At 41.9% G+C, this 27,140-nt stretch overlaps 1 protein-coding gene across 1 annotated transcript in view; it reads right to left on the minus strand.

The window, feature by feature from the left end:
• Positions 1 to 27,140, minus strand: part of GABRG1 (gamma-aminobutyric acid type A receptor gamma1 subunit) — a 154,144-nt gene that overhangs the window by 56,433 nt on the left and 70,571 nt on the right. The window contains 1 exon segment of the mRNA XM_030192633.1: positions 20,267 to 20,404. Within this exon segment, the coding sequence (XP_030048493.1) occupies positions 20,267 to 20,404 (138 nt within the window).

Here is a 27,140-nt window from a genome sequence, read left to right on the forward strand (position 1 = left end):
CCCCCCCCCCAAAACCCACTACCCACAAATGTGCAACACTACCGTAGTTCTTAGGGGTGAAGGGGGCAACTACATGTGCGTACAGTGGGTTTTGGAGGGCTCCCATTACCAGCACAAGTGTTACAGGTAGGGGGATGGGCCTGGGTCCGCCTGCCTTAAGTGCACTGCGGTACCCATTAAAAGTGCTCCAGGGACCTGCATACACACAGGCCTCTGGGACTTGTTGCTGCTGTATAACCTTGGCACACCAGTTGACACCTGAACACGTCTCTGAAAACGTCCTTTATTGGAATAAGCACGTTTACTCACAGTTAACTGCAGATCAGAGGTTGTGCCCCACTGGCAAAGAGTCTCCCTGGTACTGAGATTAGCAGTAGGTCAGAGCTGGTAGAATGGTGTACAATGCCCTCTTTCAGCCACATTCAAGGTAAGAATTAAGTTCTCTAACGTGGGTAACACATGAAAGGGATCTAAAACTGCCTTACAAAAATGGCCACTACCTCATGGACTATCGGAAACACAACAGGGCACACTCTGACCCAGTTAGCAGGGGGAAAAGCACCATGGAAGTAGAGCCCACTACCCTACACCCACCACAATGCATTGCTGATATGACTCTGCAGTGCACCTAACAGAAAAGGTGTCACACTCACCCGAGAGCCAAATCACAACCAGAGAAAGATTGTCAGAGGACAGAACACATTCTGCTGTCATGGAGGTGGGTACGGCATTTGAGGCTGTCATACAGGCTGGCAAAAAAGGTTTTTATTTTTTTAGTATGGGAGGGGGTTGGTGACCACTGGGATAGTATGGGGAGGTCATCCCCCATTCCCTTCAGTGGTCATCTGGTGAGTTGTGGCACCTTTTTGAGGCTTGGTCGTGAAAATAAAAGGGCCAAGTAAACCCGGCGAAATAATGCTTAACGCTGTTTTTTGTCCCCATTATCAGCGAAAGCCGCCTATCTGGTAGGCACACCCATACCCGCCCATGTCCCGCCTTCGCTTCGCCGCCGACACGCCCCTTTGAACTTTCGCTGGCAAGGCGACGGGAAAGCGGCGATGCTGTCAAAAAAAGCAGCTTTCGATTATACCAATTTCGCCGCTTTTCCGAGATCGCCGGCCATCTCCTGATTTGTGTCGGGAAATGGCCGGCGATCACTTTCGATTATGAGCTGGATAGTCACCCTTTCGAAAATTAAATGCTGCTATACTAGATTTATTTAGTGACTTCACTCTAGATAGCAGCTCAAATTTGATCATGTTATGATCACTGTTTCCCAGTGGATCCAACAGTGTTACCTCTCATACTATGCCCTGCATTCCTGCAAGGACCGGATCTAAAAAAGCTCCTCCTCTCGTCAGTTTTTGGATCAGTTGCTCCAAGACACATTCTTTATTACATCTAAGAACTGTACCTCCCTGGAATTCCCCGATGTAGCATTTATCCAGTCAATATTGTGGTAATTTAAATCACCCATTATAATGTTGCCCAATTTGCCAGCTTTCCTAATTTCTGTAAACATTTGCTCATCTGTTCATTCTGCCCTGGTGGATGGTAGTACAGCCCTTCCAGTATACTCTTTCCCTTCACGCATGGAATTTCTATCCGCAATGATTTCATGCTGGTATCTGTTTCATGTAGAATATTTACTTTGTTTGATCAATTTCCTCTTTAACATATAGAACAATCCCCCTCCAACCTGATTGACTCTATTATTGCAACATAATTTGTAACCTGATAAAACAGAGTCCCATTAATTGCCTCCTTCCACCAGGTCTCTGAGATGCCTATTATATATACCATTTAGCGCTATATACTTCAATTTTCCCATCTTATCTTTGGGGCTTCTAGCATCTGTATATTGTGAGCTGGGTCTCCCTGCCATGTGGTGGCCAGAGCTAATCCTGCTTAGCTTGGCTGACTGTTTCCCCGGTATGGGCTCCAAACCACCTCCTCGCTGCACTGCTTGCCCTGGTTTACCCACTCCCCAGCTGACCTGCACCCAGGATCAGCTCACGACTGTGACACACAAAACTTCAGCAGTCTTATAGTTCTTGAAAACCACAGGTCTTTATTTTCTCAGCACCTTTTAATACAGTCTTAATCTTCAAGCAGTTTCCTCATCAACAATGCAAGAGTCAGTTCAGTTTTTCCACATTCAGCTTATTAACACAGTCCAATCTTAACTCAGAATATCACAAACAGCAAATCTTTGTCTTGCTCCCAATTGTTGCCTCCCCTCATCAGCACTATCTTCTACCCTTAGTTTATGGGTTAGCTTCTTCCACCAGTGGCTTCCCCACTGGATTATTTTCTCCTCTCCAAGTATACATAGCTTCGGCCACACTCCCCCCATCAGAGCCTTTACCTTTCCTGAGGAAGTTTGAGCAAGTCCTCCAACCTCCATGGACTCCTCCTCTGTCTCTTCTCCTCCTTCCTCTATATCCCATTCCATCTCCTCCTCCACCCTGGGTTCCCCCAGCTGCTGCTCATTCCCTGGATCAGAACTCATTTCCCAATCATTCACCCCTCCCTCCAGTTCCTGAGCGTCCTACTGATGCCCCAGTGATTTCTGGGACTGGTAGTTTCTCTCCCTAACTGGGCTTTGACCACTAGAGGGCGAACCTTTTGTCTAGAAGGGATTAGTGAAGAAGAATCATTACATTTCAAAGGAAAACCTCTTCCCCATCCCAGTCTCAGCATGACTGGAACTGGACTCCTTTCAGAGTCCTCACAACACACTTCAAGTTGTGTTTTTTCCCCCTAGAATCTACAAGCTGCTTTGAAATTGATGGGGATAATTTGAAACCTTTAATCTGTTCTCCCATTAAACACTCCTGGCTTTCTTTCACCATTAATGAAACTTCTCTGTTGGGATTCCCTAAAGATCCTGTTTCAATAGTATACTTTGAAGATACTCCTCACTGAACCATGTAATCCTGGGCGACTTTTGGCTTACTACCCCCTCCCCCCATTTTAGTTTAAAAGCTGCTCTATCTCCTTTTTAAATGTTAGCACCAGTAGCCTGGTACCATCCTGGGTCCAGACAATTATGACAAGGGCAAGGTAAGAACTGGATCCAGATGAAAACAGGCTCCCCCTTTCCCAGAATGTTGTCTAGTTCCTAACAAATCTAAATCCTTCATCCATGAACCATCATCATGTTAACCATGCATTCAGACTTCTGCCTGCCTCTTGGATCCTGTGCATGGAATGGGCAGCATTTCAGAAAATGCTACCTTGGAGGATCTGGATTTCAGCTTTCTACCTAAGAGCCAAAATTTGACTTCCAGAACCTCCCTCCCATATTTTCCTATGTCATTGGTACCAACACGTACTAAGACAGCGAGCTCCTCCCCAGAACTATCTAAAATCTTATCTAGGTGATGCATGAGGTCTGCTACCTTCACACCAGGCAGGTGAGTGACCAGGCAATCCACACTGTCATGACTCTCGCCATGACCAGCACCCCGATTCTTCTCATGATGCCAGGATTGGTCTCACACTGGCTCTCTGGAATTCCTTTTCCAGACAGCAGTCCATGGTTCCACCTCCCGTCCATTGCTGTAAACTCCCGACATTGTTAATCTTAGGTGCGCAAGCACGCAGTACTGGCTGCTTTAAAGGACCCGCGATGCGAATCCTGGAGAGTGTTCTGAACGTGTCATGCTGGGCCTGGACATATTTAAGGAAGGCCCAGGCCATTCTTCAGCACCTTCACAATGAGGTCTCTAGCCTTGCTCCAGCTCCAGTCTTGTTCCTGTTTGTGCTGTGGTCCAGCTCCTGTCTTGTTCTTGTTCCTGATGCTGTTCCAGTCCTGTCTTGTAAGTTCCTACCAAGCTCCCAGCCCTGCCTTATCACCAAGTTCCTTCCAAGCTACATCCCTGCCTTATCTCTGAGTTCCTGCCAAGCTCTAGCCCTGCCTTGTCTCCAAGTACCTGGCAAGCTCCAAGCTCTGCCTTGTCTCTGAGTTCCTGTTAAGCTCCAAGCTCTGCCTTGTCTCTGAGTTCCTGGCAAGCTCCAAGCTCTGCCTTGTCTTGTCTCTGAGTTCCTGCTAAGCTCCAGCTCTGCCTTGTTGCCGAGTTCCTGCTTCCTTCTGGCCTTGTTATATCCTTAGCGCCATGTCTTAGTTTAGTCTGTCTTGCTTGTTACCTTGTCCAGTCCCGTCTGGATCCAGTTCTTACCTTGCCCTTGTCATGCTTGTCTAGACCCAGTTTTAGCCTAGTTCCTTGTCTTGGCTTGCCCTGTCTAGGTTCCAGTTCTAGCCCCGCTGCCTAGCTTGACTTGCCCTGTCTGGATCTAGACCTTGTCCTGTCTAGCCTTGCCCTGTCTTGTGTTGTTCCTTGTTTTATCCAGATCCACTTCTTGCCCTGCATTGCTTTGTCTTGTCTGAACCCAGTACTAGCCTTGTTTCCTTGTCTTGCCTTGTTCCTATATGGGTTCAATTCCAGCCCTGTTGCTGTGATTACCTTGCCTTGTTTGGATCTGGTTCTTGTCTTGTTTTGCCTTGTCTAGCTGTGCCCAGCCTAGCCTTGCTCTTTCTTGCCTTGTCTTTTCTTGCCTAGCCTTGTCTTTTCCTGTTTTGCCTAGCCTTGCCTTGTCCTGTCTCACATATCCTTGCCCTATGCCAGTGATGGGCAACCTTTTGAGCTTGGTGTGTCAAAATTCGCCAAAAAACCGAGCATAACTCGGGTGGTGTGTCACTTCGAGAAAAAAACCATAATTTCGCGATATTTATAGTTTAAATAACAAAAATGTATAATTGTAATATAAAACTGTATTTAATAAACCAAAAACTAATTATTTAACTTACCTACTTAGTGACTTCTTTGTTCATCTGTCAGTCGGTTTCTTTTGTTGGTCTTGATATTATTTAACTTGTGTGGGGTGCCGTGAACTAAGATAAGTGAGGGGGAGGGGGAATTCTTTAACTAATCTGCCTATTAGTGACTTTTTTGTTGCTGAATTTCATTGGCTAAATCTTCAATTGAAGGTTGGTATTTTGTACACTTCAAGCCCAAGCAAGCGCTACTAACTTCATCTGTCAATCTGTTTCTTTTGTTGGTTTTGATATTATTTAACGCTGAGAATAAGGTTTCACAAAAGTACGTAGAGGGAAAAATTGTGAGTAAAGCCATTGCTATATTTTTCAGGGTGCTAAAAGTGTCTGGTAATCGGTTCCAAGCACTCCAAATTTCCTGTTCGTAGTGGCACTCCTCTTGATTCTCCAAGCGGCACCTTTCCAGATTCTCAAGCTTTGACCTCAAGTCGACAAACACCTGAGCCCAGATGCTGTCTTGAAATTCTACAAGTTGCATCTCCAAATCATCAATTTGCATCCATTGGAAACCATTTAATTCCAAACTACTGTAGACTACTACATCAGGATACTTAATTATTTTCATGGTCTGTTCTAGGCTTCTAAATTGATTAAATCTATCACTGAATTGGTCAAGTAACGAGTCTAAAACATGCTGGTACTTTATATGCAAGGGTTCCATTTCATTTTGTATAGCTGCACTGGCCTTCTCAAAATACTTTGTTAATCGAGGAAAATACTTATAAGTTTTAGTTTCTACATCTCGCTTGAAAATTTTAAGTTTACTTTCAAAAGCTTTTATGTATCCAAACATAACGTCAATACTTTTGCCAAAACCTTGTAACTTTAAGTTCAGTTCATTAATATGAACAGAGAGATCTGTAAAAAACATCAGGGTATTGACCCACTTATCATCATTGAGCTGAGGAAAGTTTCCCAGATCCTTATCCTCAAGAAATACCTTAATTTCTTCAAAGCACTCCACAAAGCGCTCAAGAACTTTGCCTCGGCTCAGCCATCTTACATTATTGTACATCAGCAGTCCACTGTAGGTGGAATCAACCTCCAGTAAAAGTGCAGAAAATTCTCGCTTGTGAAGGGGGCGAGCAGCTATTAAATTAACTATTTTTGTAACAACTGACATTAAGTCGTTTAAGTCGGTGAATCCTGCCTTGGCACATAAAGCCTCCTGATGGATAATACAATGAAAAGGCACAGTCGGATGTCCAATAGCTTCCGTAAACAATTTGACAAATCCAACTTTTTTCCCCACCATGTTTGGTGCCCCGTCTGTCGTCACTGACACAACTTTAGAGATATCAATGCTTAGGTCACGGAATGTTTGTATAACAACCTTACATATTTCGCTTCCTGATGTACTTGTTGGCACTGATACTAACTTTATCAACTCTTCTCTCATTGTGAGACCATCAGAATATCGACCAATAATGGCCAACTGAGCATGTGATGTGACATCAGTAGTTTCATCAAGAGAGATCGAAAAATATTTACAATTACTTATGTCTCTCTTTAATTGATGTTGTACATTTGTGTTCAGTCTCATTATTCGGTCTTTTATGATATTTCTACTGAGTGGTAACTCAGATATTCTCTTAATAATTGCATCTTTATTCTGCATATCGTGAAATAGAACTGGTGCACATCTTAGGAGAGTTTCTTTAATAAATTCTCCCTCACTGAGTGCTTTTCCATGCTGAGCTATGGAGTGAGCAATGCTCAAACTTGCAGATGTTAAATTTGTAGAACCTTTTACAAATTTAAGGATGGACTTAGATTGGCTCTTATAAAAGTGTAGCTGCCTGGAAATGTATTCCTTCCGTTCATCCTCACTTTTTTTCAAGAGCTGGGAATGATTAGTTTCAAAATGTCTATTTATATTCCACGTTCTGCTTACTACCGTTTCAGTACATAGAACGCAAAATGATTTGCCATTTTTTTCTATAATGCCATACATCTCGGTCCATGTCTCTTGAAAGGGTCGGCTACTGCTACTACCACTTCCTTTACTTAACCTTGGTTTTTTATTTTTTGAGTTCTCCATCAGGGGGGCAGAGACAGAAGATAGAATTATAGATAGCCTGTTAGCCCTAACTAGCCTAACTGACCACCTTATGTAAATTAAGATGGCTGCCGCTATTTCTAATGGCGGGAAACGGCACCCATAGCACATGCCCTCGCCTCTCCCAGCCTCCCCCTCACCTATCTCAGTAATGGTGGTCAATTACAAATCCACGACACCCCAGAACAGTAGATTGGATGATGGTTGCTGGTAATGGTGATCACAGGGCCCTCAGAGATGCGTCCCCCACGGCATTCCGCTGCTCTCTGCTCCGCCGGCCGGAAGTGAGGAGCCGGGGCAGAGGGAGCAGCAGGGAGGGAGCCAATAGGAGCGCGCGCACACGGCACACCCCCAGCGGGTAAACATGCACCGGGTGATTTCGCCGGGGGGGGGGGGGGGGGGGGGCCGCGCTGCACCGGGGGGGGGGGGGGGGGCGCATCGGCGATCCGCCCCGGGTGTCAGCAAGGAACTCCGCTGCTTCTCTGTATGCGGCCACATGCGGCCGCGTATCACTGAAAATGGCTACGCGTGTCAGTACTGACACGCGTGTCATAGGTTCGCCATCAGGGCCCTATGCCTTGTCCTGTCTCACCTAGCCTTGCCTTGTCCTGCCTTGTCTAGTACTGCTTTGCTCGGTCTTCTCCTGTCCTGTCTCGTCTTGCTTTGTCCTGTCTAGTCCTGTCTGCCCTTGTTCTAATCTTGCCTCAATTCCTGCCTTGTGCTATCCCAAGGGACTTATATGCTGCAGCTCTGGTTGTGGTCCAAGGGCTCACTGCTTCTGTGGTCATGGCACACAAGCCCACCAGCCACTCAGCTATCTACATGCCTAATGATCAACAACTACAACATCTGTCTTAACCCTTCCCTCCTGGACAGAAGCTTCTGGAGACACATCCTCAGTAAGAGAGGAAATTGCATCCCCTGGTGGGCAGGTCCTGGCTACAGGATTACTTCCAGCCTCACCAGGGTGAAGCTCTCCTTCTAGGAGACCTTTCTTCTCCAAGGCAGCACAGGGGCTGCTAGACTGGAAGTGGGATTTCTCTACAAAATTCCTGTAGTAAAAGACCCCCTGAGTTTTTTTTTAAATGTATAACATTTCAATTATATATCCAAAAATAACTCCTATTCAAAATCAGAGAGCACTACATTATCAAAGTTTATACACAAAAAGAAAGGAAAACATATTTATATTTGTTAGAATTTGACATGCCATCTTTTGGGGTCACTATACCTACCTGATAAACAGCTGACTTTACCACCTTCTATTCTATCCTATTAAAAAAACAACAAAAAAAATAGACCTGTTTTTTTTCCACTTGCAGAGGGTATGACTCTATAGTCCCACCCACCCATCCTCTCCCATCCACCCACCCCTAGGTGAACTCCCTTTATATAGGACCCCTTTATATAGGACAATCAAGAGACAAGTATCTTCATTACACCATAATTGCTCAATACTACTTCTTGTTATCCCCTATCACAGTTCACCTTTTCACACTTGTGAATCACATCAACATGACCTTCATTCAGTGCAATACATGTTCTGCTTTAATCCTAAGGCAAACTATGTGGAACATTAAAGCTTTTCCTATCTGTCTACAAATATCAGCTTTGAAAGATGAGATCAACAAACTCAAGAAGGAATTGCTTAAAATTAAAGAATCATTAATGATTACTCAATTCCCAGCCAACTTACCATCACAACTGCTACAGAGAATGAAACAACAGAGGAATAGATGGGTCACAGTAGGCTCTGATACACTAATGGGCTCATTTTCAAAAGAGGAGGATGTCCATCTTTCGACATAAATCGGAAGATGGCCGTCCTTCTCCCAGGGACGTCCAAATCGGTATAATCGAAACCCGATTTAGGATGTCTCCAACTGCACTCCGTCGCAAGGACGGCCAAAGTTTAAGGGGGTGTGTCGGAGGCATAGCGAAGGCGCAACCTGGGCGTTCCTAAGACTGGATGTCTTTGAGCAATAATGGAAAAAAACAAAGACGCCCACGACTAAAACTTGGACGTTTTCACCTGGACTTGTTTTTATTAAACAAGGCTTCTAACGCTGATGTTGTAATTCACCTGGGGAGAAATAACCTGGCCAAACATAGCAGGTTTACAGCACAGAGAGCATTCCAGAAGTTTGGGGAGGGACTGAAATCTTTGGATTGGACTATGGCTTTTTCTGAAGTAATTCCTACGTTGGAGAGGGGAGAAGAATGACTATGCAAAACAGAGGAATTCAATAAGTTGCTTGAGTCTTGGTGTAAAGAAGAAGGTTTTAGATACATAGGAGAATGGGGTAATATGTGGAAAAATAACAGGCTGTATTGTAATGATGGGTTACATCTTTCTGTGATGAGAAAAAAAGATCCTTGGGGAGAAATTCAGACAGTATGTTTCTAGACATTTAAACTAGAGGGTGGGGGTGACAAAAGGAAACATGGGATTTCGGAAAGTCACCCCCAGAATAAACATGATGGCAGAGGAAAAGGTCATGTAAATATAAAAAAAACGCCGAAACTCACTAAGCACATGGAAATCTATGTGCACAAAAGCTCGTAGTCTAAGTGAAAAGGTTCAAGACTTGCAAGCTCTGATGTATGAAGAAAACGTGGATATTGTTGCTATTACGGAGACGTGGTTCAATGATTCTCATGAATGGGATGTGACCATACCGGGCTATAATCTTTTTGGGAAGGATAGCGAGGGCCGAAGAGGTGGAGGAGTGGCTCTGTATGTGAGAGATGATATCAGTGCGGCTGAAATGCGGGGAACCTGGGGAAAGGAATAAGCTTTATGGATCGTCCTGGAAAGAGAAAACAAAATCTGTATCCACACAGGAGTTATCTACAGACCTCCTGCGCAAACGGAGAAGTTAGACAAGGATCTGATAGAAGATATTCAAAAGATTGGTATGAAAGGGGAGGTGCTACTGTTGGGAGATTTCAATTTGTCTGACATGAATTGGAATGTCCCATCTGTGGAATCAGAAAGAAGTAGGGAGATTGTGGATGCCTGTCAAAGTGCCTTGCTCAGATAAATGGTAACCGAACCCACGAGGGAAGGGTCGATGCTGGATCTAGTGCTCACTAATGGAGGTAGTGTTTCCGATATCTGGGTGGGTGCCCACCTATGTAATAGTGATCATCACACCGTATGGTTTGATATAAGGGCGAAGGCGGAGTGCGGACGCACAAAACTCAAAGTACTGGATTTTAGAAATACTGATTTTGATAAAATGGGGGAATACTTGAAGGAGCAGCAGTTGGCATGGGAAGGCGTAGGAGAAGTGGAAAAACAGTGGTCCAAGCTAAAGGCTGCTATAAATATGGCAACTGATCTTTATGTGAGGAAAGTAAACAAAAACAAGAGAAGCAGGAAGCCTATATGGTTCTCCAAACAAGTAGCTGAAAAAAATAACAGCAAAAGAGGCTTTGTTCAAGAAATACAGAAGAACGCAACGAGAGGATCACGGAAAAGATTATCGGATTAAACTGAAAGAAGCGAAGATGGAAATATGGCTAGCGAAAGAAAAATGGCTAAAGATGTAAAGAGAGGTGATAAGATTTTTTTCAGATATATTGGAGAAAGGAGAAGAGATAGGAATGGAATTGCGAGACTGAAAGATGAGAATGGCTATGTGAAGAGTGATGAAGATAAAGCGAACATGCTAAACAATTATTTCTCTTTGGTGTTCACGGAGGAAAATTCTGGAGGACCGCGGTTGGCTGCCAAGGGAACATCTGGGAATGGAGTGGATACTGTGCCGTTTACGGAAGAAAGAGTTTATAAACAGTTGGAGAATCTGAAGGTGAACAAAGCAATGGGGCCGGATGGGATACATCTCAGGATACTGAAGGAGCTCAGAGAGGTCTTGGAGGGACCTCTTAAAGATTTATTTAATAGATCTTTAGAGAAGGGAGAGATTTCGCGAGATTGGAGATGAGCGGATGCGGTCCCTCTTCACAAAAGTGGAGAAAGGGAAGAAGTGGGAAACTACAGACCAGTAAGTCTCACGTTGGTGGTAGGAAAAATAATGGAGTCGCTGCTGAAAGAAAGGATAGTTGACTTTCTAGAAACTGACGGGTTACAGGACCTGAGGCAAAATGGCTTTACCAAAGGAAAATCCTGCCAAACAAATCTTACTGACTTTTTTGACTGGGTGACCAAAGAACTGGATGAGGGACGTGCGCTAGATGCAATCTACTTGGACTTCAGCAAAGCCTTTGATATGGTCCCCCACAGAAGATTCGTGAATAAGCTGAAAGGGTTGAACTTAGGACCGAAAGTGGTGAACTGGATAAGAAACTGGTTGACCGACAGGTGGCAGAGGGTAGTGGTAAATGGAATTCGCTCAGAGGAACGGAAAGTGAGCAGTGGAGTTCCTCAGGGGTCGGTGCTGGGGCCTATTCTGTAATATATTTGTGGGAGATATTGCTGAAGGGTTGGAAGGAAAGGTGTGCCTTTTTGCGGAGGACACGAAAATAGCCAATAGAGTGGATACCCTGGAGGGAGTAGAAATGATGAGAAGGGATCTCCGAACGTCAGAAGAATGGTCGAGGGTCTGGCAGTTAAAATTTAATACCTGAAGCTAGAAACCTATTGATCTTATCACCAATATTACTACATATACACTCTAAAAAAAACTCTAAAATGGTCTAAAAAGTGTAGAGCCAAAAACAGTAAGGACTAAAAATTCAACTAAACCAAATTAATTCTAATTAATGTGAACAGTGCTCAGAACTGGGTACGCAAGTAAAACTGTCAAACAGTACTCTTGCATCCATAACCAACATCATAGCACCGTCAGCCCTCCCTTCCTACCAAAAAGATGTAAATGTGCTATGCGGTAAGAATGAATCTGTATAATGTATCTGTTTAATGGTGGTAATACTTAGCTTGGGCTGGCAGGGCAACACTTAGCAAAATGTGGCAAACAGCAATACTTGTCCCAGTGGTATATCACTCATTTTTATCTTTTCTTATGCTGTGCAGTCATAGTGCTGTTAAAATCGTGTGCACACTTCAATCTTAACGTTAATCACGCTCTCAACATATTATCACGTTTCGCCTACTGGCGTCTTCAGGGGAGCGAATTTGAAATACGAACACCACCCGACGACAGTCAGCGGTCCAGGTTTTCGACCTCCATGTCCGTGGTGGCTCCATGTCAGGCTTCACTTTTAACTTGGATAAATCTGTCATTATGCCTTGTAACCCACATTTTCAATTAACTACTAACTTCCCTCTACCTCAAGGCCTAAAATGGACCACCCACTTTAAATACATAGGCATACAAATCTCAAATCAATTCGACTTGTTATACGCACTTATTTACTATTATTGCATTATTTGCAAACAAAAGAGCTCAGGACTCAATCTCCGGAATATTTTTCCTCCCGGTTAAATAGAATTAATATCTTTAAACTTTTTATCTTTCTCAAAACTCTCTTTTTGTTTATGAGTTTACTAATTCCTATCCCTATGAGGTTATTTTTTTTTAAGAAACTAAAATTGTCTATAATAATATAGTAGATGACAGCAGAGAAAGACCTGTACGGTCCCATCCAGTCTGCCCAATAAGATAAACTCATATGTGCTACTTTATATGTATACCTGATCTTGATTTGTATCTGCCATTTTCAGGGCACAGACTGTAGAAGTCTGCCCAGCACTAGCCCCACCTCTAACCACCAGTGATACCACCCAATCGCTGCCATAGTCCAATATATTCAAAGTATCATAAAAGATGTTGGTCAAGTCTCATCTACTTTTTTTGCCTGAACAATTACAGTCTAGGCCCGACAAATGTACCATGGTATTATTGGTCCACTTATTTAAAAGCACTTTATTGTTGGATCAATCCCTTCACCCAATTTCACTGAGTTAGATTAGAGGAGTCTAACTTACTCTTACACTCTTCTAACCTATGTATTTTTGGACAGACATATTTGGTCCCCTGTGCTTTGCAATTACCAGTTTTCACCCTCAGCTCGGTTGGAAGATTTGTCTTCTAAAATCTAGTTCTCACCTTTTACTCCAATTACACCCTTGCTAAATAATTGTCATATAAGAACACTGGGCCTACCAGTAGATTTAGCTAACTTTCCCTTGGCCAATTTATTGATACATGGAGGGGTATTTTCAATATGACGTCTAAGTCTGACTTTGGACGTTTTGCAAAAAACGTCCAAAATCTAAATAGGAAAGAAGGTCATTTTTGAAAAAGAAAAACATCTATATTTCCGAAAATACTGTTTGTGATTTCAACGTTTTGTTTTCTTGGATGTTTTGTGATTTGGGCGTTTTGTTTTTTTTGGTCCATTTTTGAAAAAAAAACCAAAAACATCCAAGTGCAAAATGCACAAAATCAAGCCATTGGGATGTAGGAGGAGCCAGCATTTTTAGTAAACTGGTCCCCCTGACATCCCAGGACAGCAATAGGGCACCCTAGGGGGCATAGCAGTGGACTTCATAAATTGCTCCCATGTACACATCTTACCATTGCTCTCTTACCTTGTTTGCTGAGGCCCCAAAACCCACCCAAAATCCACTACCCCCAACTATACAGCACTACCATAGCTCTTACGGGTGAAGGGGGCACCTATATGTGGGTAAAGTGTGTTTCTGGTGAGTTTTGGAGAGCTCACAGTTTCCTCCACAAGTGTAACAGGTAAGGGGGAGGTAGGAGCCTGGGTCCACCTGTCTGCAGTGCACTGCAACTCTACTAGACTACTCCAGGGACCTGCCTGCTGTTCTAATGCACCTGAGTATAACATATGAGGTTGGCAAAGAGGCTGGCAAATAATGTTTTTTATCACATTTTTGGGGGGGGGAGGGAGCGGGTTAGTGACCACTGGGGGAATAAGGGGAGGTCATTCCTGATTCTATGCAGTGGTCATCTGGTTATTTAGGTCACCTTTTTGTGCCTTATTCGTTATAAAAACAGGTCTAGCTCAAAACATCTTAGTTTTAGTCCTGGACATTTTTTGTTTTGTTCAATTATGGCTGAAAAACGTCGAAGTCTTAGTAACACCCAAGTCCCGCCCTGAACATGCCCCTTTGAGACTTGGATGGAACGCCCAAGTCCCGCCCTGAACATGCCCCTTTGAGGCTTGGATGGACTTCTGATGGACTTCATAGAAAAACGTCTAAAAATAGGTTTCAAAAATACTGATTTGGACGTTTTTGTGAGAAAAACTTCCAAATGCTGCTTTATGCCACTTTTTAGACGTTTTTCTGTTTTGAAAATGAGACCAATGGTCTCTTAGACAATTTCTAATATTTTTCACACATTTAAACTGAGATTCTCACTTTTTCAATATTTCCAAATATGGCAATACCTCTCTACCTCTGTTCCTATAGTACAAATAACCTGCCTACTACAATTATATAAAGAAGTTAGAGTCAAACACCTCTCCAAAATTTTATTTCTCGCCTTGTACTAAAAAGATACTAAAATATTAAAAAAAACCACGGTAACATAGTAAATGATGGCAGATAAGAACCTGTACGGTCCAGCCGGTCTGCCCAACAAGATAAACTCATTTTACATGGTATGTGATACTTCATATGTATACCAGAGTTTGATTTCTCCTTGCCATTCTTAGTGCACAGACCGTAGAAGTCTGCCCAGCACTGTTCTTGTACTAAAAGTTAATAACGTGGAGGGGCATTTTCAAAAGAAATGTCTAAGCTGGAATTTGGAAGTCTTTGTAAAACATCCAAATTCAGAGGATTCAGAGGCAGGGGAAAAGGTCATTTTCGAAAAACAATGGACGTCCATTTTTGTTTTCGAAAATATGGACGTCCTTGGATTTAGACATCTGTCACGATTGTGACTATATTCCCTGTCGGACTTGCTTTGGGGTTCCTCTAGCCAAGCCAAGTCTGTGTGTAAATCCTGAAGTCATTGTGAAAATCCTGAAATCAGTTCCAGTCCAGTCCATTCCGGGATCCTGTTCCAGCCAAGCCGTGCTCTGCTGTTATGCTGCTAAGCCCCACCCTGCTGGTGACCTCACCTGTAGTGCCTTTATTACCACCTGGGAACTTCCTAAGTTTGCCTTTGCATCGCTATAGGTCAGTCGGTGTGCTGTTGCACTTCTGCTTGATTCTGTCTGTGGGCATTTCTGCCTTCTGCTTCAGTGTGTCTGTTTGGGGGCATCTATGCTTTCTGTTTCGGTGTGTCTGTTTGGTCAGTGGGGTTTGTTATATTCCTGTTACTTGTAGTTCTTGCTCTGTCTCCTTGTGCTGGCTGCTGCCAGTGGGTGTGTAATTAGCTCTCACCTTACTGCACCTTGGATTGCTCTCTCCAGTTGCAATACTCTGTGGTCAGTCTGTTTCTCTCCAGTGTTTCTCTGTGTGTTTTGTGGCTGCCTTGTGTTCAGCCTTCTGTTAATGCTCTGGTATTAGTTTGTAGTTGTAGCCTAGCTTTGTGTTCTGCCTTGTCTGTCTTATTTGGTGTCTCTAGTTCCCCTCTGCCTTTTCCCTCAGTCCCTGTTTGTGCAAGCTTGTTGTGTATCCTGTTATCTGAGGAAGTACCCTCAGTTTTGAGTCCTGATTCCTGGTCCCGGTTTAATCAAGCTTACTTTGGAGTTAAAGAAAGTAGTGATAATTCAGCCCAGGTTGTCCAATAGAATCTTAAGTGCTGAGATCTCTGGCTGAGGGCATTCCCCATTCCCCTGCTCTTTGCTTCTGTTACCTAAGAATTTAATTCAGAATTTTTTCCTTGTATCTTGTCTTTAAGTTGTGGTCTAAAAGTTGTAAATTTTTCTTCATATAGAATGCTGCCTTTCTTTATTTATCTTTATTTTCTCTGATTAACATTGTATGTTATTTTTGAATTTTAAATGCAAATAAAAAAAAAGCTTGCTTTGGAGTCCTATTCCGTGTGTGTGTGTTCCTCTATCCTGTAAGTCCTGCCGGCTGCCCGCACCTAGGGGCTCAACCCCTAGGGAACGGCGGTCAATTTTAAAGATAAATTACATATTACTAACAATAGTTTCACCAGTTCATTTTTCAATTCTATCAGTACTCTTGGATGAATACCATTCAGTTCAGGATATTTCCTACTCTTCAATTTGTCAAATTGCTGCATTACATCCTCTAGGTTTATAGAGAATTCATTCAGTTTCTCTGACTTGGCTTTGAATACCATTTCTGGCACCGGTATCTCTCCCAAATCTTCTTCGGTGAAGACCAAGGCAAAGAATTCACTGTCTTCCCTGATCGTCCCTTTTACACCTCGGTCATCTAGCGGTACAACCAGTCTCTCTCTGGTTCCTTTTCTTATCTCCTTATTGTTGGTTACTTCTTTATTGCTGAACCTTTTGTTAGATATTGCAGCCTTGCTATACTGTTAAAACGTGTTTTTGCCAGGTACTTGTGACAAGGATCGGTCACTGTTGGAAAATGGACAGTAGGCTAGATGGACCATTGGTCTGACACAGCATAGCTATTATTATTTTCTTATGTACCTTTAACATACTGTTTTAGTGATGTACTTGCATTCTACTGCATTGTTCTTATTACCTTATCACAATAAAAAGCATTTGGAATAAAAAAAAATCTTTGGATGGTCAGCAAAATTTAGGACAAAGAGTGGCTTCACTTGACGTATCTGCCATTTTGGAATCCTCAGATACAGAGCGATGGCACCAACTTTGGTCACTACTATGGTATTAGCACTGGATAAAAATTAGATAATAAGAATGTTCTTTAAGAATAGAGATAAAACGTTATTGGGCATTAAAGTTCAAATTTTCCAGGATGTTTCTAAGGATACTCAGAAATGACACAAGCAGTAACTTTTGTAGAAAGCAGGAGTACTTCACATTTGGTACTACCTTTTCCTGAGTTATCCTTGCTTTCCCGCACTCACAGTGCGCATATTTTGTGTCAGTATTTTGGCTCATTGTAAAGCTTCATCCTTGTTTTAAAACCTTCAGTGTTTATATTTGATACAGATATTCAAATTCAGAGATACTGACTCCTGAAGCAGGCAAGCTGTTGCTGAAACATGGTTCTGTGTCGAGTTTTGATGTATCTGGACATCTGCTCAATATATTGATTGTAACCTACATCTCAATTACAGTTTTCATAACATGCATTATATATTAACTTGTACTGTTTATTACTTATGTAAACCACATAGAGCTGAATAATTGTATTCAGATAATGTGGGAAACAAGTATCAAATGGTCTGGAAGCAACGCTTCCTCTGTACGATTCCTTAATCTTACCACAACATCACTTTGTATTTGTTCACACCGGAGTGTGCAAATGCCTCTCCGGTACTATGTAAGACAAATTGAGCCTGCAAATAGGTGGGAAAATGTGGGATACGAATGTAACAAATACATAAATAAATCCTTGATTTGGTTGGCCTATGTCCCTTCCCTACTCTCTGGCTGTTTATGGTTTTGGCTTCATAGGGAATTTTTCCATCCTGCTGGTGTTTGTCTTTATTCCAAAGCATGTGTCAGGTGCCATTGCCTAAGCTGTAGTATTTATTCTTTTCATTGACTTCTATTTGATGTCTTGGATTCATTAATCGTGGACTTCAGTGATATTTTTTGACATAGCAGAATTTATGATTCTATACTGTATATTGCCTTAATTTGTTTTTCTTTGTTATTACTTTTCTGTACAAGTATATTGCTTAGTTGGACAACTTATACATTGATTACAAAAAAATGACTGAACTTATTTTGTTTGAGCATATAGCTGATGAGCAAATTTATTGCCATCATCAAGTCTGCGTACCACTCATAAAGCTCCTAGATAAAGAATTAGTTTAAATAATTTTCCTGATTAAAACACTGAAAATGGGCTCTGTTCTTTCCTGGTTTTCTTCTTATCTCTCCCAGAGTATCTTTAGTGTATACTCTAGTGGATCCTCCTCTACTTCTATCCCATTATCAGTTGGTGTCCTGTCCTGGGACCTCTTCTTTTCTCCATCTATACTTCTTCCCTTGGTAGTCTGAACTCATCCCATGGTTTTCAGTATCATCTTTACGCTGATGACTCCCAGATCTACCTCTCCACACCTGAAATCTCAGCCGAAATCCAGGCCAAAAGTATCAGCTTGCCTGTCTGACATTGCTGCCTGGATGTCTCAGTGCCATCTGAAACTAAACATGACCAAGACTGAGCTTCTTATCTTTCCCCCTAAACCAACCTCTCCTCCTCCCCCATTCTCTATTTCTGTGGATAACACTCTCATCCTTCCTGCCTCATCAGCCCGTAACCTTGGGGTCATCTTTGACTTCTCCCTCTCCCAGGGCCGAGGGGGGGGGGAGGGGGGGAGGGGGGAGGGGGGGAGGGGGGGAGAAGGCCGGCACTGCCACTGCCACAGTCCGGCCCGCCCGCCCACCGTCGTTCCCTGGCATTGAACTTAAGCGCCTCACCTTCAAAAGCACAGCAAGCAGCGGCAGACCACTCCTTCCTTCCATGTCCCACCCTCGCCTGACGTAACTTCCGCGAGGACAGGACACGGAAGGAAGGAGTGGTCTGCCGCAGCTTGCTGCGCCTTCGAAGGTGAGGCGCTTAAGTTCTGTGCAGAGGGCCTGGGGGTGGAGAGAGGGCCCGGTGGCAGGTGGAGGGGGGGGCCCGAAGGCGGCCTTGTCCCAGGCCTGGCCCTGCCCTCTCCTTCTCTGCACATATTTAGCAGACTGCTAAAACCTGTCATTTCTTTCTCTATATCATCACCAAAATTCGCCCTTTCCTTTCTGAGTACACTACCAGAACCCTCATCCACACTCTTATCATCGCTCGCTTAGACAATTGCAACTTGCTTCTCACAGGTCTCCCACTTAGCCATCTCTCTCCTCTTCAATCTGGTCAAAATTCTGTTGCATGACTAATATTCCGCCAGTGTCGTTATGCTCATATTAGCCCTCTCCTCAAGTCACTTCACTGGCTTCCTATCCGTTTCCGCATACAGTTCAAACTCCTCTTATTGATCTTTTTAAGTGCATTCACTCTGCAGCTCCTCGGTACCTATCCACTCTCATCTCTCCATACATTCCTCCCCGGGAACTCCGTTCACTGGGTAAATCTCTCTTATCTGCACCCTTCTCCTCCACTGCTAACTACAGACTCTGTTCCTTTTATCTTGCTGCACCATATGCCTGGAATAGACTTCCTGAGATGGTACGTCAAGCTCCATCTCTGGCTGTCTTCAAATCTAAACTAAAAGCCCATATTTTTGATGCTGCTTTCAACTCCTAGCCTTTATTGACTTGTTCAAAACCCTTATTTTATCATCCTCATTTTAATATTCCCTTATCTCTTGTTTGTCCTGTTTGTCTGTCCTAATTAGATTGTAAGCTCTGTCGAGCAGGGACTGTCTCTTCATGTTCAAGTATACAGCACTGCGTACGTCTAGTAGCGCTTTATTTATTACATTTAATCCATGTGATGTTATGGGAGATGGCAGCATTGAGTAAAGCAGATGTATAAGTATATTTACTATAGAATGAGTTATGGCTTTTGAAAGTTAGTTTCATTTATGCAGCCATGTCTTTTGATGATGTTATATAGTAAAGGCTGATAAAGTTTTAGGATTCAAGGTGGTCTATTTGTAGAAGATTTATAACAGTGAGTAATTGAATGCGTTACACCATGAAATATAGTCAATTGTTGATATGATGAGAATTTTAATTGAGCTGACTGGTGAGATGTAGAGTTTGTGATACATGGGCTGATCAAGATGGGATTAATGTATATCTTTTTAATTTTGTTTTAGGCTTTTTTTGAAGGGGTATGTTGATCACCCCTGATTTTTAGGTATGTATTGATACATTATTAGATTTGATTAAATCCATCCAACGTTTTATACACTTTTATATGTTTGGAAAGTGGCTTGTCTTATCTCCTCCTCCATTTTACTTTTGAATGTGTAATGTATTTATTGTACTTTATTTTATCATTTGCTGTTATGACTTTATACATATATATATATATATATATATATATATATATATATATATATATATATATATATATATATATATATATATATATGTACATAACTTGAGATGATGTTATCACTATTTTTATGTTTTTATTTGTAGTTTTACCCCTGATGCAGCCTGAGGGCGAAACGTGGCCACGTCGGGTACTGCTTTTATCTTGGTTTGAATAAATTATTTCTTTGTTTTTATATATGTGTATCGGTCTACTTTTTATAACAGACTTTTATGTAGCAAGTAGACTGTTGCCTTTTGTGTTTTTCTTTTTTTCGTAGTAGTAAAAATGTACACAAATTATAGCTTCCTTGGAAATAAAATTCTACAAAAGGAGCCCAAGGTCTAAAGAACACTTCAACAAAACCAGGCAAAATGCTAAACTTTATCCTTACCTGATAGTGTGTGTGAAATGCCTGTTGTGTTCCGTAACCCTATGAAAGCAAACTGATATAATCTCCAGTATTTCTGATCTGCTACGTCAACAGAATTTTTTTTCCATTTATATTCAATCTCATTTTTAGGATATCCATCTAAAATAAATCAGAAAAATAAATTAAAGGAATAGTGCATGACAAAGTTATCTGCTGTTTTCACAATTTGAAATATTAGTGGAATGACTGGACTAGAAAACTCAACAGTCTTAGAGGGATGTTTTTGGTATGATGTCTAAATCTGAGTTGGATGTTTTGTGAAAATTGTCCAGAAATCTAGTGGCAAACATGGCCATTTTCAAACCAGACAAACATCCAACTATTTTTTTCAAAATGCAATTTTGGCCAGCATTCTTAGTAGACTGGCCATACAGACATCCCAGCAGAGCAGTAGGGCAACTCAGGGGGTACTGTAGTGGACTTCACATAAAAGGCCCCAGGTACACATCTCACTGTTACCCCCTTATATTGTATGATGAGCCCTCCAAAACCCACCAAAAACCTTCTGTACCTAACTGTACATCACTACAATAATCCTTATGCCTTCAGAAGACACTTTTTTTTTTTTTAAATTAGGATTTACTGCCTTTCTGAATGAAGTCACTTAAGGCGGTGTACAGCAAAAATAAGTCAGTGACACTTAACCTGGCAGTGCCGCTGACTATCAGCTCTAACCAGCCATTTTTGAAGTGGGCATTACAAGGACAGAGTCGAGAAATAGCTTGAAGCTATGCAAGTGCTGGCAATATTCAGAGCTGGTGCCCACAAAGCTAAGTAACCAAATAGGAGTGCAAAAACAGTTGTCCTAATTTTGGTCACTTAAGTATGCAGGTTGTCTAGTCCCTATCCCCAGTTCCAATCAGCCCCCTTGTGTCCAATTGCCCCGATCTCTGTGCTATGACCTCCCCCTCCTATCCTTGCCCCCTGATTCTTTATCAAATTAGAAGCCCCCACTGTGGTCTGAAGCTCCACCTCTTCTTGCCCCCCTGGACCTTCAAAGAACACCCCTCCTTCACTCCCTGGGATTATCTGGGGAAGCTTACTGGTGTCCAGCTGGAGAGGGTTGGCGCAGTCCCCTTTCCACTCCTGCCCTGTCAGCTCCTGATCTAAAAATAGTGGCACACTAGTGGCAGTGGTACTTGAGAGGGGTGGAGTTTCAGCCCATGGAGAGGGCTTCTTATTTGAAGAATTATTGGGGGAAGGGAATTGGACTGGCATGGTGCCTTATGCGGGTCCCTGCCAATATTCAGCCAGGACCTGTGTGATGTCTATGTGAGTACAGGCTGAATATCAGTCGGGACCTGTATAAATCAGGGCAGCACATTCTTGGCTATTCATTCACTGATATTCAGTGCCAGTGTCTGACACTGAATATCAGGGCCTACTGCCAGCTGAATATTGACCGGTTTATTTATAGAGGATTAATAGCTGAATATTGACTGGTTTATTTATAGAGAACTAATATAGAAACCAGACTATCTTATGGGAAAGTAGAGAAGATCAATATCTGTATGAATATGTAGGTTATTTTAAAAGCACCTTTATGTGTAAGTATCAGTATTTAAACTTGTAAATTGCATATACCTATAAATGACTATTACTAAGCTACTATTTATATGTGCACACCTGCAACACACAGATATTTTAAGGGGGTGTGGCTTGGACGTGCCTTGAACAGTGAAACCATGATGAAGTGGCCCAGAGAGGTACACAAGGTGGTCTACCCTATTATATACAAAGGAATTGTGCTTCTGATTTTTAAGAGACTGTAAAAGAGCAATTTAAATTATCTATAGATAATTCCAACACAGAGCCATCCTGATACTTTGTTTAAACAACTGTGTTTATATCATGGACCTTTTACTCTAATACTCCAAAAGTCATATGGAAAAAGTAGATACCCTTGAGGTTAGGCACTTGGATATAGGCTAAGAAAAAATCAGCATAACACTCATGTTTCTCTTTACTGTGTGCTAGGGATGAAGCATGGTCTGATCTCTCACATCACAGTAAAGTTTCTTAAGATGTTAAGCAAGATGCACTCGGTTTACTTCTTGTGCTGTCCCTATTATTCACGACAGAACTTCTTTAGCTGACGTACCCTAGGTATGAACACTTGTTCAGGCCTAGTCAATCTTGGGAAACTGATTTCTATTACAAAGTCTGGCTAGCCTCGATGTGAGGAAGATCTGTACTGCTTTATAGCAGAATGGAACCCCTTCAACTATACACCATGGCAGGCTACTGCCTTTGCCCAAAAGCTTCCAGACTTTAAGTACATGGCTCCAAAATACAAGATGAGAATATCTTCTTGCAGTGTTAGACATCCAGGATCATCCACCATTACATAAATGTGCCTCATAGAAAAAAAAGATTAGAAGGGCAAGCTGGTGCCTAACTACACTCCTACTGGCCGATATTCAGCTCTACTTAGCTGGCCAGGAACAGCTCCTGCTTAGGGGGATTCTATGGCGCCTAAAAAATCCACGCGGAAAACATATCCACCTAAGAGTACTGTATATGCGGCACCTTGATTTAGGTGTGGTATACAGAATATGCTTAGTTGGCATCCTAGCGCCTAAAACTACACGCATTCATTTACACCAATGAAAACATGGCATATATCCCTAAGCGTAGATTTAGGTGCACTGGGCCACATTCTATAACTACATATATTTTGGAATGCCCATGAAACGCGGCACTCTGCATTACAGAATACACTTAGCGATTTGTGCGTGTAAATTCTAATTATTATCAATTTGTGCTCATTATTGCTTGTTAGTGCTGTTAATAACACTAATTGGCTTAAGCCAATTAAGTTATGTGCACTGTTATAGAATCCACCTGGATTTTGGCACAGGACGCTAGGTGCGCTATAAAGAATCTGGGGTTTAATGCATAGGGGCTAGCTAGCTATATTGCCTGATATAACTGGCTAGCCGCGAATATTTAGCACTTCACCGGCTAAGTTTGGCGGCCAAATTGGGTTGCCCAAATAGCTGGCCTACCTTTGGCCACTATAAACTTAACTGGCCCATGCTGAATACTGACTTGGTCAGTTAAGTCTAAACTGTCCAAAAAAACCCCAAAAAACAGATATTCATTGCCGGTCACCGGAAACAGACCAGCACTGAATATCCAGGCTCAGTGCCAATTGCGGGACTTAAACAGCCTGCCTCACAAGGCCTGAATATTGGCTAGTTTAAGTCAACATATATGCCTAGAGGCCATTATAGAAAAAGATGCTTGGTGTGGTGCATCTAGGAACCTAGCGTTTGGTGACCAGTTACAGAATTAGCACCTATATGTATTGGCAGGTAGGTATGTAACCTTGGCATGTGAAGTAATTCGTCTGTGCAGTAAATGTAAATGATTGCCATACTCCCTGCATTTACTGATTAGACTTTGTACTTACCACACTTTCGACCCCTTTTACTAAACTGCACTAGCGATTCCCACGCAGTAAATGCGACGAAGCCCATTCAAATAATGGGCTGCATCACACTTGCCACACTGGGAATTACTAGCGTGGTTTAGTAAAAGGGGCCCATTGTTTTGAGCTTAACATACAGTGAGAGCAAAATTGTACCTCAATTTATTAAGTAGGTCCCTAAGTTCTAAGTTCTGGGCTAGTAGTTTGATACCAGCGACATCCAAGAATGTTATCCACTTGTGTGCCTTATTGAGCCTGCTGCCTATGGAAAACACTTGTTACAAGTGCTTTATAAAATCATCTCGTAAGACTTCTGGAAGTATTTTACTTTTGTATTAAAGTTTATCTTAACTTACTTATTAAGGCTGATAGTTACATGAAAGGAATGACTTTGCAATTAAATTGCTTTCAATATCTCCATCTACATTTTAATGTGTTACATGTGGATTGTGTGACAATTTAATGGTAATGTTTACTACAAAAGAAAAATAAACTTCTTTAAAAACAGTAAATATGTAAAAAAGCCATAAAAATCAATGTGTTCCATTATGATTGGTTTAAGCTAACCATTCGCTTAACACGTCACTTTGGAGCCCTTTTACAGAGCAGCAGTAAACCCGATGCAGGCTTACCGCTCGCTCTTTTGGGACTACCACCGGCCCAACATGGCTACTGGCGGTAGTCCTGCCCCAAGTGTGCGCCATTTCCAGGGAAAAAATAAAACCCCTGGAAATGGCTTGCTCAGTGGTAACCCAGCGGTAATCTTGCATTGCCGTGTGCTGCCCGGTTACTGCCGGGTTAGCATGGCAGCCCTTATCGCCACCTCAATGGGTGGCGGTAAGGGCTCTCTGTCGCATGGCCATGAGGTAAGAGTTCTCTTACTGAATGGCCATATGAGCTGAGGGCTTTTTTTTACCCACTGTGGTAAAAAGGGCCCTGACACGCGAGAAAAACAGCCCCTGTTACAGGCGCAGGGCCCTTTCTCCCACAGCTTGGTAAAAGGGCCCCTCTATTAACAGGTTTATGTTAATTATTTATTACACAACAACTGTAAGGGGGATGAGATTTTACATACCGCCTTTCTGTGGTTACAATCAAAGCAGTTTAATATTATATACAGGCACTTACTTTGTACCTGGGGCAATGGAGAGTTAAGTGAGTTGCCTAGGATCACAAGGTGCTGCAGTGGGAATTGAACCCAGTTCACCAGGATAAAAGTCCACTGCACTAACCAGTAGGTTACACCTCCATTGTAATGTACTTGGTTCATCATTCTTTCGATTTCAGCAAGAACTCTGTAATGTTCTTATATGGATCCATGGTAATACATTTTGGATTTCACTAGTTTTATGATTTTACAGTGAAGCATGGAGTGATTCTTGCACAGGATAAAAACCTTTGACAGTATAGAGGAATTCATCATAGAGGTGATTTTCAGAAATGCTTATAGACTGCTGAAGGCAGGGAAGAATGGGTTGCCAATAAATTTTCTTGGGTGTGAGTTCAAGTAGAGAGGAGCCTAAGACTCTGGTGAACTGTTTAGGTCTTTTAAATTGTTGCCTTTTAGCACAGGTAAGACAGGCAAAACTTTGTTTTCTGTAATGTCTATGCCAACTTTTTTACATAGGTATGACATGAGCAGTGTGTTTAAGTAAACATTACATTATCTGAAAAGATGCAGAGGACACTCTGGTATAGTAAGGCAATCACAACACACCCTGATGAAGGCTGGGATGACAGAAGTATCTCTCTCTCTCTATTGTAAAACACAAATAAAAAGAATTTCTGTCTATTTCAGCAAGAAGATGGACTTGAAATGAAGTGTTATGATTCATGCATTTTGCTTTCCTAAGCTTCTAAAATCAAGATAGAGAAAAATTGATGGGAATGCTGGCTATTTTCTGTTATTACTCATATGAAATGGAGAATCACTCTCCTGCAAGCTATTTTATCACTGCCTGACCAGAACAGTTAAAACAGAATAGTTCTACATATCTCATATGTACATGTTTTATTATTTTGACTGTTGAAGAGAACACTGATATTAATGGAATAGATGTTTTTTTTTTTTTGCTACTATATTCCTTTCCCCTTATAAAAAAAGAAGAATATGAATCACATTTGGAAATATATATATTTTTTCAAAACATTTAGATCATTATTTTAGAAACACATCCATGTTTACATACTGACTTCAGAAAGCTGCTATTTACATTTGGAGGTCTATACAATGCAGAAATTTCAAGGGAAAGTGGTTTGGGCAGGACTAAAAAAAAAAAATGGGCAATTCTATAACTGAATACTTCGTGTTAGTCACCATGATGGGAAGCACTGAGTGGCAATGCTATAACGGCATCTATGTGAACAGATCACCCCCCCTCCCCCGGATTCTATATATGGTACCTAAAATTGTGTGTCAAAATTTGAGTGTGTGCCCAAGAGTTCTAAAGTTAGGCATAGTTTACAAAATATGCTCACGTGCCGTTCTTGCGACTAAATTTTAGGAGCACCCATTTAGGCCACCTAAAACCAGTCCTAAATACCTAAACCTAACTTAGGCACAGATCGGGTGTATTCCATAATAATGTCCACAATTCACCCATTCCATGCCCATGGGCATGCCCCCTTTTTGGCAGCATGCATTAGAATTTATGTGCACCATGTTGTAAAATACACCTAAAACATTGTGCGCATAAATTCTATTTAAAGCCAATTAGTGCTGCGAATTGGTTAAGTACCAATTATTGGCACTGATTGGCTTGCTAATTAGCATGCACAACTTAAGGTGTACTTTATAGAATTTGGGGGACTGCACTTACACTCTATTTTACAGAATAGTGCACAGTGCACATAAGTGCCTACCATCTCTGAAGTTACTCACATATGGTGCATATAACTATACAAGCATACTTATAGAATTATCTTTCAAATGTGTATTCCCCACTTTTCAAAGGGTACACACATATATAGGGAAAGGTGTTCACATCAGGTTTTACATCAGCTCAAGTGTCTTATGTAGATCCCGGCTGAATATTGGCTAGGATCCACATAAGACGCAACAGCTAGCATATGATAAATTACTACTACTGCTTCTTATCATTTCTATAGTACTACTAGATGTACACAGCGCTGTACACTAAACATGTAAGACACAGTCCCTGCTCAACAGAGCTTACAATCCAATCAAGACAGAATTCGCTCCGGATATTCAATGCCTGTATCTGGACATAGCCCAACATTAAATATCTGGGGGATAATTCTGCCCACGGTGGCCAGTGTTTAAAAAAAAAAACACTGACTGCTACAGGCTGAGTATTGACCAGATAACTTTTAAGCTCCTAAATTAAGATGAATTTTCAGCTGAAAACTTATGTTTAAAAGTTTGGATAAAAGCAGAGTATA

This window comes from Microcaecilia unicolor, chromosome 2, assembly GCF_901765095.1.
Source record: "Microcaecilia unicolor chromosome 2, aMicUni1.1, whole genome shotgun sequence".
NCBI lineage: Eukaryota > Metazoa > Chordata > Amphibia > Gymnophiona > Siphonopidae > Microcaecilia > Microcaecilia unicolor.